Source organism: Prionailurus viverrinus, chromosome B4 (assembly GCF_022837055.1).
Source record: "Prionailurus viverrinus isolate Anna chromosome B4, UM_Priviv_1.0, whole genome shotgun sequence".
In the NCBI taxonomy this organism is placed as follows: Eukaryota; Metazoa; Chordata; class Mammalia; order Carnivora; family Felidae; genus Prionailurus; species Prionailurus viverrinus.
In genome coordinates this window covers 9456145-9473535 of record NC_062567.1, presented here as the reverse complement: position 1 = coordinate 9473535, position 17391 = coordinate 9456145, and the positions used below count along the sequence as shown (strand labels likewise).

Here is a 17391-nt window from a genome sequence, read left to right as displayed (position 1 = left end):
GCCGCGGCCTCCGGCTCCTCCTCGGGGCGCCGCGCGGCCAGGCCGGTGGGTGGCGGCGGCCGGGGCCCCCGGGGATGGCGGCGGCCGCGCTCCACCAGCAGGTGGCCCCGGGGTCCCGGCGGCGCCGCCTCCTCCCCGGCGCCCCTCCTCCCGCGGGGGCGGTCAGCGCCCCGACCCGGCTCGCACCCCGCCGCCGCCGCCGCCGCCGCCGCCCTCGGCCCGCCCGCCGCGTCCCCGGGGCCGCGCTCGCCGCCGCCGCCGCCGCCGCCGCCGCGTCCGGAGCAGCGCCCAGGCCGGCCCGCGGCCAGCGCGCAGGGCGCCGGCAGCACCCGGCCCGCCGCGCCGCGCCCTCCCCGCCCCCAACTCGCTCCCCAACGGAAAGTTCGGCTCCGGCTGCGCGAGGCACAGAGCCGGGGAATGAGAAGGGGTCGGGGGGCGTGCTGAGGGGACCGGGCGGCGGCGGCGGCCAGGCGGGGGCAACTTCTCCCGGGAAAGCGCCTCCTGCCGACCCCGCGAGCCGCAGCCCCCGAGTGGGCTCGAGGTGGTTTTTCCCTTGCCTCTGCCTCCCCCTGCGGATTCAAGACGCGGACCTTGGTCCTGGCGCTCCCGCTGCCGGGTGACAAGAGCCAGCGCCGCCGCCGCCGCCGCCGCCGCCGCCTCGGCCGCCGCTCCCTCCGCCCGCCGGCCGCCCCCCGGCCGCAGCCCCTGCCTCCTGCCTCCTGCCAGCACCATGGAGTTCTCCGAGAGGAAGAGGAGCAGGAAATCCCAGAGCTTCAAACTGGTGAGCCGAGGTAAGCGGCGGGCCGCGCCGGGCCGGGCGGGGGGCGTGCGGGCGGCGGAGGGAGGACTTGGCGCCGCGTAAACAGCCCCGCGCCCAGCCCGCCGCCCCGCGCCGCGGCCGCGCGTCCCACTCCGGGGGTCCGGGCTTCCGGGACCCCCGAGTCCCCTCCCGCGGTGGAGGGGGGGGCCGCGGCCGCACACGCCGCGCGGCGGGCAAAGTTGTGCGGGGGGAGGCAGGATGCTATTCAGCGTAAACAAGTCGGAGGGCACATCAGGAAATTAGCAAACAATGACACTTGGGGAGCCGAGAGCCTTCTTTGGTATTCCACTCCTGTGGCTAGGTTGGGGGGTGGGGGAGAGCTGCCGCTCCGTCAGGCCGTGCACACACGAATCCCGACCAATGGTTGTGGGTTTGCTTTTTTCCCCCCCAAACAGAAGCAAAAAAGGTGGTGATTCTGTTAAGAACCAGAAAGAAGCTCATGAGGTGCACGAGCCCAAAATGAGAATTGCTGACCTCCGGCGTCTTTTCTAGAGACGTTATTTGGGTTGGAAAGGTGTTTTGGAATAGATCACTTATCGGTCAGAAAAGTATCTTTAAAAAAAAAAATCCAGCCGGTTCCTGACGATTTAACAGGTGTACATCACGGTCTTCGGGCTTAGGAATGTTTTATGGGGGAAGGGGAAAGTTGAACCGTCTTGTCTGTGTTCAGTTACTTGTCGGAGCCTTCATTTTCCTGATAGGACTTTTTAAAAACCGCTGAGAACTTAAGAGCGGACATAAAAATATGTTTATCCAAATGCATTGTGTCACCTTAAATTAGAGGCAGGTGACTTTTTTCGTCCTAATGTCCCGGGTCCCGATATTGAGTTGAGAACCACCTTGCTTAAAGAATCTTTGAATCAACTTGAGGTCAAAAGCAAACCACAGAACGTGTCCCCTTTTTCCTCTGTTTTATCTAGCACTGGCATCAGAGTAGAGAGAGCACTGGCATCAGAGTAGAGAGAGCAAGGCGACCAACCTGGGGAAGTCACATGTGAGCTGATGAACATTAGAGGGCAATTCCAAGTAACAGAGCTTTTCAAGCTAAGCTGAGCTACCTATGATGTAGATTCAATAAAGCCTGTTTTCGGCAAGCCTGAAAATGGTTTGATTGTAGACATTTTGAAGATCGCCTCATACCTGTTTTCCCTGATTTAGTTTGGATACTGCTTCATGAAAGAGGCCTGACATAGTTTTACGTATTCAAAATATTTGGCTCTTCCCTCTGTTTCCGTGTTGATTACTCAGTCATTTGTAGTTTAAAAATCTCCATATGTGACCGGCCTGTTGGTCTATTGATTCATTCGGGAAGGTAGGCTGCTTTCCTTATTTATGACCTCAGGGAACTTAACTAGTCTATCTGAAAAGTGAGAGTGGTTTTGTAGACTTTGTCCTGTCAGGTCTCAAGCCACCAAAGAAAACAAAACAAAAAAGGAATAGCTTTTAAGAAGGAACCTCTATTTTCTTACTTAGACGATCCTACTTTTCAGAAATAGACCATTGACAAGTACAGGAGCCTCTGTAGAAAAGAAAGAAGCTCTTAAAGTACTGTATTTTAAAGTTTGCCTGACGAAGCAAGTTTTTCTTTTTCCTTTTTTTTTTCTTTCTTTAAATTATGGGTCTGATTCTTCTCTCTGCTCTGCAGGTGCATTTTTAGAAAATAAACTATTGCATATTAAAGTGCCATAGCTGAATGCAAAAGATTCACTTGTGTGAAAGATGAGAATCTTGCTTTCTTATCTACGCTATACTGTGTTTGAAATAACAAATCAGTTTTTTCGTGTGTGCTTTCCTGTAAGCTGCTTAAAGGCTGGTATTTTTCTGGGTAAACTGAGAAAACAGAGTGTCAGGTTACCCTAAAGCATGCTGTTGATATACTGTACTCATGGAAATGGGTTGTGGAGATAATTTTGGAATCACCCCCGCCCTCCTGGCCTATGATTGGGCAAGGTTTTTCTTTTCCTTATAAACATGCTTGTCGTTTGAAAGAAAAGAGGCCTAGTAATTGGCATCTGTGGGCCAAATTTACTGGGAAAACTATGTGATCAGCAAAGCCGTTTTCTAAAGTCAAAGTAATAGGTCAAGTTTGCGTACTTTTTCAGAGTAAGCGAAGTTTTAGGGATTACTAAAGACTATGAATTCCGTGACTAAACGAGTTCTTGGAAATTATGTTTATAAATTAAAGTATAGATTATACATCTTCTCTATAACGAGAGTCTAGTCTTTATTGCTTATTCATATCTTGCTCGCCATTAGAATTGTAATTTTTGGTTGTTTTCTCATCCCAGATTATCACCATGAGGTATATAAGATCTCAGAATTCAGCAACGATGTTAATGGGGAGGCCAAAGAGACACAACCCATTTATTTAGGTAGGTTCCTATGTCAATTAATTTCTCAGCAAAACAGTGTGGCCATTTGCAATTAGGGGGAAGGGAAAAAAAAAAAAAAGATTGTGCCAGAATGGGAAATGTCTGCCATTGCTTAATGTATGACATTCTTTTCAAGACCTTTTATTTTACAGATTGCCAATATATCCCTTATTAACATTGCTAAAAGTTGTAATTTCAGACATAAATGTTTATTAGTGTCTACACACAGTGCTAATTATCGCTCACTCCCAGAGCCAGATGCTGACTGAGCAGTTTTGTCGCTCTGTGCTCACCCCATTTCCATTGCATATTCGCTGGCATGCTTCACTGGCAATAGTTTGTGTAATTGGGGTATTACATCTTTGACATCTGGATAACAGAAATTCAATTTCCAGGAAGCCGCTATTTGTTTGGTTTTGCTTCTGCCTTGGGTGGGATAGAGGATTAATATGCTGCCTTATTATAATGTCCCTTCACCTCTGTGGCCTGGTTGCTAATCCTGCCATGACAAAATTAAATTAAATCTACAGTCAAAAAAGCGTAAGGAACATCAAAGTGCGATTGTCCGCCCAACCACCTCTTGATAGCTCCAGCTCTCCCCTTCCTGGATTTGTGGGCATTTCACACCAATGTTTTTGGTCAGAGAGACTAGCCATGCTTTGTCTTTACCATCCTCATTGCCAGCTCACCTCAGGGTCAAACGGAGCCAAAGCAGCGCCTGTGAGACCCATCGGACGAGGGTAGCCGCCTGGTGAATGAGCAGGTAGTCCAAAACATTGCCACTCTTTCCAAGTGCAGCGTTTGCTACAGATACCCTACGTGAAGGACCTGGCATGTGCAGCTTGTCAGTTGCAGACCACGAACCAAAAATTCAACAACTTCAGATTTTGCCACTAAGAGTTGCAGTCCCCCTTAAGTAAGAGCGGAGAGCAAATGGTGGCTTGTGGCTTCAGCCTTGCCCATCGCGAACACCTTCACCACCCCAGAAGTAGGTTGAGAGTGGGTGCCGCACAAGAAGGGAGCAGAAAATGGGAGACCGTTGGGGCGAGAGTGATGAAAAGCCGAGGCCAGACTTGCCAGACCTCTGGTGAGAATTGAGAGCAGAAGGAAGTAGGATTGCTGTTCAGACCCAGTGTGAGGGGTACTGAAAAGCCGAACAACGTGAAAGCCAGATGGCGTAGTATTCTGTCACTGAGATCTCTCTTTTTTTTTTGCTTTGAGGAAGAGAAAGGGTGGGTTGCCAAAGGACTGAGAAATAAAATGGATACTTGATGGAGGTAAAATAGGAGGGGAGTATCAGCACGTCTTACATATGCAACCACTGAAGGCACATAGATCTTTCCATCCTAGGGGAGAATATTACTGAGGCCAGCAACTACACTCACCACCTGTTTACTGTTAAGAGGACTAAAAACCAAAAAGTTAATAGTCAAGTGAAATGCCATGACCCAGAAGGAGAATATTCTTGGATTGTACTCTCTTTAGTTCCTTAAACTTAATGAGTTGGAATTCTGTACTTTCCATTCCCTGACCTTATTGGTTGGAATTCTGTATCTAAGTACCACTCGACTTGGCCGTTTGAAATGAGGAATTTGCCTATTAGTAGAAAATTTACATTTATCGTCAAAATGTAACATCATGTCCTTGGTTCAGTTAACGTCCAACAAAGCAGGCCTTTTTCCCCCTTTGTGCTGTGTATTTGGAAAACAGTAATTCTGGGTGTGAGAAAGTGGGGGATGAAGAAGAGGAAGATGCAAGTGGTCAGAATTCGGTAAACTGTACACTCGTGAAGGGGGCAGACATCGCTGCTTTCATTTTTCCCAGCTCGAGTCCAGGAAGATAAGAGAACATCAGCGAAAGACCAGGGTGGGGATCAGCTTTCCAAGTTACCGGGCAAGAAGGCCTCAGACATCAAGAGACAAAAGTTTGACAGTGGAAACGTGTACCTGGGTGACTTCTCAATCTTTCGCTCATCCTGGGAAAAGTGTGATATGGTTCCCAAAGATCAATTTTATTTTGTGATCTCTGGGTCCATTTTTTTTAAAAAAGTGGAAAAGCAAATGAGAGCGATTGGAAATAGTTACCGACAGCTTATGAACTTAAGAATTTGGTTGTTGATGATGTTATAAGACATAGGCATTAGGAGTTTGTAGGTACTCTTCTCAAAACATAGCTTTACATCATGTTTGTTTTTGTAGATTGCTAGAGTCTATCCATAACACTACTCGCTAGGGTGCAGATTTCTGTGTGAAGTTTCTGACGCCCAAGGGAGTTTGTTAGCAGGACACCAGAAGAACTGTTTCACCTATAATGCAGTCCTAAAACGTGGCCCCGAGATGCTGTGTAGGATTTTCTGTGTTCAGACGTAGGTATAATCCCTAGGGCTATCTGCACCTGTAAGATTAAAGTTCATATCTCCAGGAAGGGGAGCGCTCCAAGTTTTGGCAGAGTTCCCACATGAAATCTATTTCCTTGGAATATATTCAGGCTGTTGACTAAGGAAGCCCACGAGTGAGGCAGGGTAGCTCACTGGTGTGAATGGCTTGGCTGAGTGCTTTGCGACTCACACACACAGCATCAATGTGATAATAGGGCCAGACGAGGGTATTTTGCCCTGTGGACATTGATGTGGCCCAGCTGGCTGCGGTGGGCCTACAATAAAAATTTGAGCACCTGTTTGGAGAGGAACAGCAACTCGTTTTAATCAGTCCAACAGATGTCTTTTTTAAGAAAATACTGTGTACTCAGCACTTTTCTGGAACAGGGGTGGGAAATGGATAGGACCAAGACATTTGGGGAGATAGGACAAATTGAGAACACCATCAGGGAGCAGTATTCAATAATAATAACAGTTTGGACACTTTGTGCATGCACCAGTATTGTGTTGAGTACCTCACCTGAATTTTCTCATTTACTTCTCACAGCAAATCTGCCAGAGTCGTTATCATCCCTGTTTTGTACACGAGACTTAGGTGTTTGATAGCCGGCCAGAGGCCTCTCAAGTAGCAAGTGCCATAGCCGGGATCCCAGGGCACATCTCCATGTGCTGGAAACACCCCACCGCATGCCTCTCTGTGTGAACGATGATTCATTGGCAGATGTGATCCGTTAGGGCAACGAGCAAAAGTGGCGTTGGAAGGGACGGATCAAACGCACGGTCGAGTGGAGAGCTCTGGAAGGGCTGGACCTTGAACTTGGGGAAGATTTGGATAGGCAGAGGGGGGAGGTGAAGAAGGGGCTAAGTGTCACAAGACCCAGACGTTAAGTGAAGGTCACACATGTAGTTTGAAAAGTGTTTTCACATCTGTCATCCTGTGGTTTTTACAGTAGTCCGGTGAGGTCACTGGGGCACATGTTCTTACTCCCATTACCTAGAGGAGGGAACTGAGGCTCAGAGTGAAGTGACTTGCTCATAAATAGTGGAACCTGGCAGAAACCCACGTCCTCTGTCCAAAGATCTTTTCCCTCTGTCGTGTTGGGCCAGACAATTCAAGGATTATCAGGAGACCTTAGCTGGTAGCAAAGCACTTTTAGCAAGTATTTTAATGAGACAGTGAGTTTATTACTCATAGCTTTAAAGGAAATATTTAATGAAATCTCTTTTTCTACATTGGATTTTCTTTTGGATTTACCATTATAATATATATATTTGAAACATGTCTGTTTTTCAGGTGTTCACTCTCTTTCATTTATTCATTCAACAAATATTTATTGAGCTCCAATTATGGGGTCAGGCCCCGGCCCTCTTGGTCCTCTTCTGGTTCCTTTCTTTGGTTTTTGTTTTTGTTTGTTGTTGTTGTTGTTGTTGTTGTTGTTCTTGTTCCTTCTGACACTAAGTTGTACAGCTTTCAGAAGATGAACCACAGGGTATAGTAGCCATGCCAGATGAGCACGGTCAAGATCTCTGAATTTTTTAAATGTATATTTTATTTATTTTGAGAGAGAGAGAGTGAGCAAGCAGGGGAGGGGCAGAAAGAGAGGGACAGAGAATTCCAAGCTCACAGCACAGAGCCCGACACGGGGCTCAAACTCATGAATTGTGAGATCATGACCTGAGCCAAAATCAAGTCAGACACTTAACCGACCGAGCCACCCAGGTGCCCCTGAGATCTCTGAATTTTTAAATCTTTTTTTCAGTGACTTTGTTGATGACAGCTGCCCCCACCAGGGTCCCCAGTCTTTTCAAAGGTGACACACTCGAACAATCCCTACCCACTTTTCCAGGTTAGGGAGTTAGCCTCTAACGACAATGGGAGTCGTTAGAGCCCTGGAGAAGCGAGCATGTGCATGTGTGAAATGGGGGGGGGGGGCGGCCTGGGTCCCACCCGGTTCCTGTTTCTTTCCAACAGGGAGGGGGGCCCCGAAGTTTCACCTCACCTGTGGCTAGAGTTGCATGAGTGAGAAACAACCTCAAATAAAATGAAGGGCCCAGCGGACCTGAGTGTTTCTTGGGGTTAGAAACAGAGCCGCTAACAGCAGGTGTCATTTTTGGAGAGGCTGCTGCGTGCAGGGCACTATGCTAAGAACTTGGCATGTAATCGCAGGGTGCCACGCAACATGCCTCACGTCTGCGGGACTCCGCGCAGCTTTTAGGGTGCCCTTGCCACCACGTATAAGTGGTTTCTAAGGCTTCCTACAGCACTAAAAGTAGATCTGCTTATCCTTATCCTGTAGGTGCACAAACGGCTTCACAAATCCAAGCAGAGTCAAAGCCGAGAGAGCCTCTGAGGCTCTTGACCACCGAAGGCTCCCTTGAATATGAGCGCACGTGTGAGTGTGCTTCTGTACCCGTAGGCGCAGCGGTAGACCGCTTCGATGCTACTCGCTGCCTAAAGTTCGGGAGGCGTCTGCAGTCAGGCCCGTCACACTCTTGGATTGGTCATTTAGCCAACATCACAACCACAGTGTGAGGCAGGTGTTCCATCCGTCATTCAGACAGGAAGCCGAGCTCGGAGGTGAAAGTGACTCACGCGAGGTTATACCGTAGTTAGTAGTTGAGCGTGCTTTAAAACCCGGGTTCCTGATGTCCAGCTCTGCCCTCTCTCACCACGTGGGGGCTGCCTGCGGTCCTGCCTACCTGTGCCATTCTGCCCACACGGGCTCATCTTAGTGTGTGACTGCTCATCCTCTCCCCGCCGCTCCCCCCGCCAACCGACAGAGTGGGGCTCAAGACATGAGAGGGGGCACCGTCGGTAGAAGGGAGGGGTGGGCAGAGCCTGGGACCCGCTTGGGAAGAAAGGAAGTAAAGTTGGTTGAACATCTGCTGTACGCTGGGCACTTTCCCAAACTGGAGAAGTATTGTTATTTCCATTTTTAAATGAAAAATACAGGCCTTTGGAAATGTCAGTTTGCTCAAGGTCAGAGAGTTCGCAGACGAGAGCTTGGCCGTGGACCCGGCTCCCGCGGTATTTCTGCTCTGCGGTGTGGTCTCTGAGAAAGCCGGGGCCCCTCGCCTCCTCCCTCTGCTGTTCGCTCTCTGCTTCTAGCTTCTAGCTCACCTTTCCAGTCTTTTCTCCCTCTTCTTCCTACTGAAAACATTGGCCTGCGTCAGACTGGTCTCTTAGCATTAACTTCCTGGGGCGCCTTTCCCTGTCTGTGTGTGGGCTCTTCACCATCCCTTCCCTTCCAGGCCCTCCCACACGTTAGCCCGTTTCCAGACCCCATCTATCACCAGCCTATCGCCTATTGGTTTCTGAAGCCCAATTCCAATATTACCTAGGCCTGGAGGCCTTCTCAGTTCATATAGCACAATAGAGAGAAGTCAGGTTTGAAGTCAGAAAACCTTGGTTTGAATCTCAGGCTAACGGTTAATAGCACATTGCACGAAACTCTTGAGAGGCTTTCTTTATCTTCCATAGTTGAATAGGAATGTTGGCCCTGACTTCCCCAGCAGGCTCCCCTTCAGCGTCTTGGAAATCCTATATGATAAAACACTTTTTCAGAGTAGAAAATGCTGTATTCTTATTTTTATTATCCCCTTCTCCTGAAATGGAAGTTCTGTTCTTCTGAACACCTTAGCACTAAATAATAACGTCATCTAGCATTTGCCACATACTGCCTAATACTTGTTTTGTACACAGCTTTATGGCGCTCCAGGTCAACCTGCAGACGCCCCTGTCGCCCCCAAACCTGAACAGTTACCACACTGAATTGTGGTTGTTTATTCGCACTGTCTCTCCTCATGTAAATTGTAAGATGACAGAGCAAGGGTGACCTGGATTCTTTTTTGTATCCTTTGAAGCACCCAGCACGGTGTTGTGTTCATAATAGGAACCCAGATGACAGGTACTCAAGTATCTAAACGTGTGAGTATGTTGGACAATGTCGTACAGAACTCTGAAGACTTGCTTTAAAATATATCACTGTGGGGGCGCCAAGAGTCGGTTAAGCATCCGACTCTTGATATCGGCTCAGGTCGTGATCTCATGGTTTGTGAGATCGAGCCCCGAGTCGAGCTCTGTGCTGACAGCAGGGAGCCTGCTTGGGATTCTCTGTTTCCCTCTCTCTGCCCCTCCTCCGCTCATGTTTGCTCATGCTCTCTTTCTCTCTCTTATTTATTCAAAAGAAATAAGTAAACTTTAAAATATATATACACACACCACACTGTTGAGATTTTGGAGACATTTAGCAAGCCAAACTAAAATATTCCTCATTTAACCAGAAGAATCTTTTATCATACATTAAAGCAGCACGGAAACTTGGGACTTCTGATGTTGATGTGTGAGATAGAACTTGAAACCTTTTTGTTTTCCTTCACATCTAGAAAAGACCAAAAAGGAGAGGACCTCACCTAGGAAAGCCAGCGACATGTTAAAAACCAAAACTGAAAAATAGTATATGCTCTGTTGGCTCGGTATTGTGCTGTAACGTGGGCACAGCTTTCTAGAGGCGCTTGAGATAGTATTGACCTGTTTATCAACTGACTTTGGCAGGTCTGGTTGTCCAGCTCCGTGGGAAGCAAGTTTACCGACCTAAGTTTCAGAAAAATAGCAAACTGTGCATTCAGCAACAGGCTTGTCCCGCTATGAGGGAACACTCAAGCCGGGCCTGCTCCCCTAGGCCCGTGTCTTGAGAAAAAGTTGCCTCTTTCCGTTTCCCATCAAGACTTGGTGTGGTTCAGGAGTGAGCGAAATGCGTGATACGTTTTGATGGTTTGCTGTTCCTACTCTGATCGTGACCAAATCGTTAAAAAAAAAAAAAAAAGAAAAAAACACAAAACAAAAAACCCTCCACGAAGGACAGACTCTAAGGAGACGTATTAACAATTTAGCCTCTCTGGTTCCCATGGGAATATGGATTTTTACTTTTAGAAGAGAATAACATGGCTATCTATAAGATAAAATAAAGATTTTGGAACAGTGTGTTTTGCATCTCCAAGTTAAAAATAGACCTAGGACATTTACAAAGCAACTCTGTTATTCTTACAAGTCACAGATTACTGGAGAGAACGCCACCTAGACTGGAATGTGCGTGCAGAAGCAGGGGGTGGTGGGCCAGGAGGGAGCAGACGCCCACGCCGGCAGGGATTCGCCCAGGGGCCCCGTGCGGCTCCAGGGCCTGCCTGCCTGAACCTCTTCACCGTCTGTGGCTTCCTAGTTAGGACTGAGACTCCTAGGCCTGACGGATGAGACTTTGCATGAACTGCCACCTGCCTCCTTGGGCTCGCAGCTGAGGCTTTCCTTCCACCTCCCAGGCTTCGGCCATGCCACACCACTTTCATCCGTGCAGCAGGATTCTGTCCTTGCCTTTGAGGCCAGGCACTTTGTCACCCGGGTGGCTGCACATACCACCTCCTCTGCTTGGAATTTCACACTTGGACCATCCTCCCTCTTCTGTCCATGGCTCTCTCTTATCCCTGAAGACTCCCAAGTTGATGCAGCTTCCTCCAGGCAGCCTTCCCTGATTCCCCTCACCTCTCCTTCCACAGCATCCAGGACTGGGTGCTATCACAGCAAAGCCAGTTTGCTTCTCTCTCTCTCTCTCTCTCTCTCTCTCTCTCTCTCTCTCTCCCCGCACTGGGGTGTAAACTCCCTGAGAATCATGTCCGTGTCCCCACTGCCCAGCCCCACAATGGTCACATAAGTACATGCTCAGGGAGTGAATAAGATGTCCACTTTAAATTCAAAATAAAGTGGGGGCGCCTGGGTGGCTCACTCGGTTGAGTGTCCGACTTCGGCTCAGGTCATGATCTTGCAGTCTCTGAGTTTGAGCCCCACGTCAGGCTCTGTGCTGACAGCTCAGAGCCTGGAGCCTGCTTCGGATTCTGTGTCTCCCTCTCTCTCTGCCCCTCTCCCACTCATGCTCTGTCTCTCTCTCTCTCAAAAATAAACACTAAAAAAAAATTTTTTTTAAAGAAATAAATGAAGTGGTGGAATCAGCCATTTTGAAACTTTATTACCCAACTCTTTTACCTCTAAGTCCTGCCCTGGCTTCAAAGGGTGAAAATTTACACATCCTTCTTCGTACCTAACTGGACCTCACATACCAGGCGTAAAATTTGTCAGCACTGGCTATCGAAGCTATATTTTTCATTTGTTTTTTTTTCTTTTTTATTAGGTTAATGGCAGGTCCCCCTCTTCAAGTTTAATCCCGAAAGAGGATGCACCACTGTGCCTTTGTGTGTATTCTAGCCCCTGGCCTCCAGGGCCTTGCATATAACAACGCGCTGTGCGGGCACCTCTGGATACGGCCGCACATGGGCCTGGCGTCTGCCCTGCTGGGCTCTGCCGGGAACAGTGTCTGCCACCCGGGCTGTTTGAGCCTTCATTGCTCAAGTCTCTTCTTGAATTCCTGCAGGCAAGGCTCCATTCACTGTGTTCCTGGTGCCTGGTACCTGACACGGAGTAGATTTCACAACAACTATTTCTGAATAAATGAAGGAGTCCCATGTTTGGAACATGTTAAAAGTGTAGTTATCATCTGATGTGAGCGGGACAGTCTGCTGAGGGGAGACCGTCTTCTTGTGCAGGACTGTCCCACATGTTACAAGAGGTCTGAGTGTGGGCGGCACAAATGTACATAGATGTCAGGAGCAACCCCCCGCCCCCAGCCATTGTGACCATCAGAAATGCCCCCTACACATGTGAGTTAGAGCATTGTCTTCTGCAGTCCACAGTTGTGGGGTCAGTTAGCTTTGAGCCGAGAAAAACGATTGCATTGCTATAGGCTGGACGCCCTTCCCTCCCCAGCTGTCTCCCAGATGCCCTTGTGAAGGGGGGCAGAAACGAGGGGCTGGGGTGGACCCAGCCAGCCACATCGCCATACCCAGAGCGAGCACATCCATTCACGGCCAGGTTCCTGAGCCTCCTTTCTATGCAAAGGACAGCTTCTTACGTGCATACTTGATCGTATATTTTAAAATCATTAAGAAGTTTAGACAGATTTCCTTTCAGCATTGCAGACAATGAGTATCCTTGTAAATAAGAATCCATAAAATTGTTTTCTTAGTTTTGCATTTTTTTTCAAGCACGTACAAATATACTATACCATTTGAACTGCAAGGGTTTTACAATGTTTTTTTACTCAGAAATCAAATTTTATATCTGAAAGGTTAATGGAGAAAACTAATTATGCGATCTGGTAACCAAATGTGTGATGAGACATTTGTCTCTGTAATTAACAGCAAGGAACTTTTATAGTTTCATAAAATCGAATGGTACATGGAGTGTTCTGTGAGCATTTGTTTGGATGAGGTGTCCAACACAGAGATGTTTATGGATGATATAAAGTTGAACTGAAATGTAATGCAGGTGTCTGTACATCTCACGGCATTTCTCATTGTTGAAATGGAAGCCGGAAGATTAATAACTTTACTTTGTCATGATAAAATAAGTAATGTGTTCTTGGAACAGTGGTACGGTACATAAGTTACTCAGTAATTCCAAGAATTTATTCTGTTCCAGGAATAATATCCTTAACAATTTATTTTTACAGAAAAAGTTGATGCCACATAATAGCCTCTGAAGTTGCTTGTATGGCTAATGGAATTATATCTCAAATATGACTTTACACCTCCAGAGAAAATGTAAAGAACCCCACAAAAATGCAAGGTTAAGGTACAAGCTAAAAGTTAAAAAGTCAGGAGATGCAAAAGTTAAGGTTCTTCTGTTAACGTTAACTCATTCTCATTGCACATATATAATTTTTTCAATTACTAGCAAGACTTTAATGGGTCCCTTAATAAGCCTTGTGTGAAATACGGTTGGAAAGGAGTTGTTGCAGGTGTGTTTGCCTTAACCAGTCTACAGGAGAGAGCCTGGTGCCTTGAGCAACACAGACGGGCCCAGAGCTGATTCGTCTTCCTCTGGTCTACTTTGGTCATGTGGGCAAGCAACTTACTCTCATTCTTTGCTAAATGGGGGAAATGAGTCGCTGTCTATCATCTCTGATGAGCTAGGAAGACGACGACGAGGATGAGATATGTGCCTTTGGGAAAGCTTTCAGAAGAAGGCACGATTGAATTTAGGCACCAAGTGTTTGCCTCTGTTTGCCAGGCCTACACCATGGAAACGAGAATCTCTTTCCAGGATGTCACAGATTTGGTTTACGTCTTACCCATCGTCAGTAGTGTTTTTTCAGCCTTCCTCAACTGTAGTGTTTTTTCAGCCTATCCCAACTTCTTGGTATAACTGATGCTTAGAATTTACTGAATTCTTGTATTTGTTTTGTAGGTCTTTATTGAGTAGCCATTAGGGTTAGGCTAAGAGATTTTAAAGCTCAGGAGGTAGCGACCAGGGGGATGAAGGGTTCTATGGGAACATAAAGAGGGGCCTCACCAGGCCCGGGGGGGGGGGGGGCGGTTAGGGACTATGATCCTTGAGGAGATGACATTTCAGTAGGAGATGGGGCTGAGGAGGTATGAAGGCCAGGAAGTGAGTGCTTCCAGACTTTCCTTCCAGCTAAAGCAGAGGGCCTCTGGCTTTCCATTACACCCACCAGCTGGGTTGGTATTTAATTGTCCTGAAGTGAGGCCTGGGCACTGGTCCTTTGAGAAAGTTGTCTAATGTGCATGCAGCCACACCCAAGAGCCACCAGTTTAGAATAAGGGGGGCTGGGGGGTAGGGAACATGGCAAGGGCTAAGGTGGAGAAATGGGCAAGGAAGGCCAGATGCAGAGCCGGGCTGCATCGGAGGTGGTTGGCATTCCACTGAGCTGTGTCACGTGATGAGGTTTGTGTGTTTGGAGATCGCCCTGGCTTCGGGGTGAAGAGGGTTTGGAGGGAGGGGCGCAACACTGGAGGCTTTTGGCAGTAGCCCCATCAAGTGATAATGGAAGCGGGGGGCGGGCGGTGGGTGTGGAGAGAAATGAGAGGGTTCAGAAGTGATTTGGAAGTCACAATAATCAGGACTCTATGATTAATCAGTCGGCTTTGGGAGGGCGAAGAGAGAGAGGAGCCCCAACTTTCTGGCTTGTACAGCAGGGTGGATGCTGTTAGTAAGGCTCAGGGATGGTCATCATTAAATACAGTTAGGGGACATGATACTAAGGTTGCTTTTGAAATGCGCAAGTGGGGCTATTGGGTATGTGGGTCTGGAGCCCTGAAGTGGGATCAGGGCTGGAGTCCTCACATACAGATGGTCACTGGGGCCAGGAGAGAGGATCGGGGGACCCAGAAGCTGTGTGGGGAGTGAGAAGGCTGTTCGGGCAGCATCCTGAAAATGTTCGACATTTAAGGCAGCGCTTTTCACACCAGTGGTTGTGACCTGTAAATGGGTCAGGAGATCAATTTAGCAGATTGTCACCCGCATGAGCGATAGTGGTAATAATAATAATAACAAAGAACGAGTGGAAAAGAAAATGTCAGAATGCATTGCATGCAGGAAGGATAAATTCGTGAAACTTTTTAGTTATATATGTAGTATACGTGTGTGTGTGTGTGTGTGTGTGTGTGTGTGTGTGTGTGTGTGAAATCGTCATGAAAAATATATTTCTTGCTGTGAACTATGGTCAAAAAAGTTTGGAACCCATTGACCTAAGCTGCGTTTGTCTTACCCCTAGAGAGTTGTCTTTAGTCTGACTCAGGAAAGACTGCCAGTCTCTAAGTGCTTTTGGACCCAGAGTTATCAGAGTTCCCTGAAATCCTTGGAAGAAAAAGGTGCTATGAATGTGACCCATTCTTCATTGTCAGTAACACTATTTACATTGAAGATGAAACCGTACAATGGCATGTATATTTAACTTGGAATATATTTTTAAATGTATTTATTTTGAGAGAGAGAGCACGAGCAGGGGAGGGGCAGAGAGAGAGACATTCAGAGAGACAGAATCCCAATCCCTGACATGGGGCTCGATCCACGAACCATGAGATCATGACCTGAGCCGAAATCAAGAGTCGGACGCTCAACCGCCTGAGCCACCCAGGCGCCCTTAACTTGGAATATTTAAAAATTTTAAATGGCTGAAGAAATGTAATACAGCGAGTACTTAATCAAGTTCATACTTAGCTGATCCAAGATGTAGATATGCAAATTAACAGCTCGGTTAGGGGAGATTTGCAACTCTGTATAGCATTCTTCTAGAAGTTTTCTGTGCAGGAGAGCAGAGGGTCAGCATTTCAAGTTATAACGAGAAGGATCGTCTCTTTCCAGGCAGTGAGTTATGAACATTTTCTCTCTTGCTGAATGAAGGCAAGACGTTGGTTATACTACCAGAGGCATATGGGAGCTGCTCTTAACCTACAGTCTTGTATTTTACCTATGTGAATTACCGGCATGCGAAGACTTTTGCTATATGTTTCACAGAATCATGAACGTAAATAAATTCTTACTTCGTGTCTTCTAAGTGTTAATATGTGGCTTTGGTAGAACTAACAGGATTCACGTGAACCATGCTGCCAGAGTAAGAAGAAATATCTGAGCCTTATTAGTTAGAAACAGCGCAACTAAGTTGGAATCCGCGGATCGTTTGGGGCCGTGATTTCACTGTTTCTACCACGTGTGTTCACATAGCTGGGTGGTTAAGATGCCAGCTGGTTCAGACAGCACGGAGTGTGTGTCCTGACCGCTTCCTGGATACCACGCAGCTGGACTGTTGTGTGAATGGCCTCCGTCCTGCCCGTCAGCCCGTTCCTTGAGCGCCTCCGGAGAGTAGCTCGAGGACCTTGGAGCCTGACCCACCTGGTGTAACTCTCCAGTCTCAAAGTCCCTGTTTTCTCCTGGGTGGAATGTGTTCAGCAGCATTTGAACCTCTTAGTTTGTTATCAGGATTAAAAATTGGCAGAGCGTTTGCCAGAGGGCCTGGTACATAGTGAGTGCTCTGTAAATAAATGGTGGCTGTAACACTTTTACCCCTGCCTGCTGCCAAATTACTTTTTAAAAAAAAACACACGGCTTGGGGTGCCTGGCTGGCTCAGTCGGAAGAGCACGGGACTGTTGATCTCGGGGCTCATGAGCTGGAACCCCGCGTCAGGTATAGAGATTACTTAAATAAATAAATAAACTTAAAGAATAAAAACATAAAAAATAAATAAATAAATAAAAACAAAAAATGCACGGCTTCTATGAGCTTCAACAGAAAGTAATCTTAGGCCTGTACACCAAGGGTTGCAAAACAGACCACACCCAGCACCCTCTTTCCTTTGACTTGCTTTCACTGCTCTCCCTAGCCACCTATCTGTCACTCGTTCCCGTCCAACTTCGTCTTTCCTGGGTGACATTACAGAAGATGTTTTTGCGTCCAGTGCCACAGGGAGAAGATTGTACATAATTCTTTTAGGTCATCTTTTTCTTCCAAAAAAAAAAATAATTTTTTTTTGTTTTTTTTTTAAGTTTTATTTATTTTTTGAGAGAGTGAGAGAGCACGAGCGAACGCAGGGGAGGGGCAGAGAGAGGGAGAGAGAGAGAGAATTCCAGGTAGGCTCCACCCCCAGCACAGAACCCAGCGAGGGGCTCCATCTCACAATCGTGAGACCGTGTCCTGAGCTGAAATCAAGAGGCAGACGCTTAACGGACTGCACCGCCCAGTTGCCCCTCAGAAACCACTCTTTTTTTTTTTTTTTTTTTTAATTTTTTTTTAACGTTTATTTATTTTTGGGACAGAGAGAGACAGAGCATGAACGGGGGAGGGGCAGAGAGAGAGGGAGACACAGAATCAGAAACAGGCTCCAGGCTCCGAGCCATCAGCCCAGAGCCCGACGCGGGGCTCGAACTCACGGAGTGCGAGATCGTGACCTGGCCGAAGTCGGACGCTTAACCGACTGCG

The 17391-nt window shown here is 47.5% G+C and overlaps 1 protein-coding gene across 11 annotated transcripts in view; it reads left to right on the top strand.

The window, feature by feature from the left end:
• The first annotated feature begins 284 nt into the window (after positions 1-284).
• The window catches only part of BEND7 (BEN domain containing 7), a 104143-nt gene continuing 87036 nt past the window's right edge, over positions 285-17391 (top strand). For 10 of the 11 annotated variants that reach the window (XM_047866291.1, XM_047866288.1, XM_047866295.1 and 7 more), the window contains exons 1-2: positions 285-791; positions 3109-3192. In XM_047866291.1, coding sequence (XP_047722247.1) covers positions 731-791; positions 3109-3192 — 145 coding nt within the window. In that variant the 5' untranslated portion in view covers positions 285-730. The remainder of the gene's footprint in view (positions 792-3108; positions 3193-17391) is intronic. The other variant, XM_047866293.1, reaches the window with a different exon arrangement.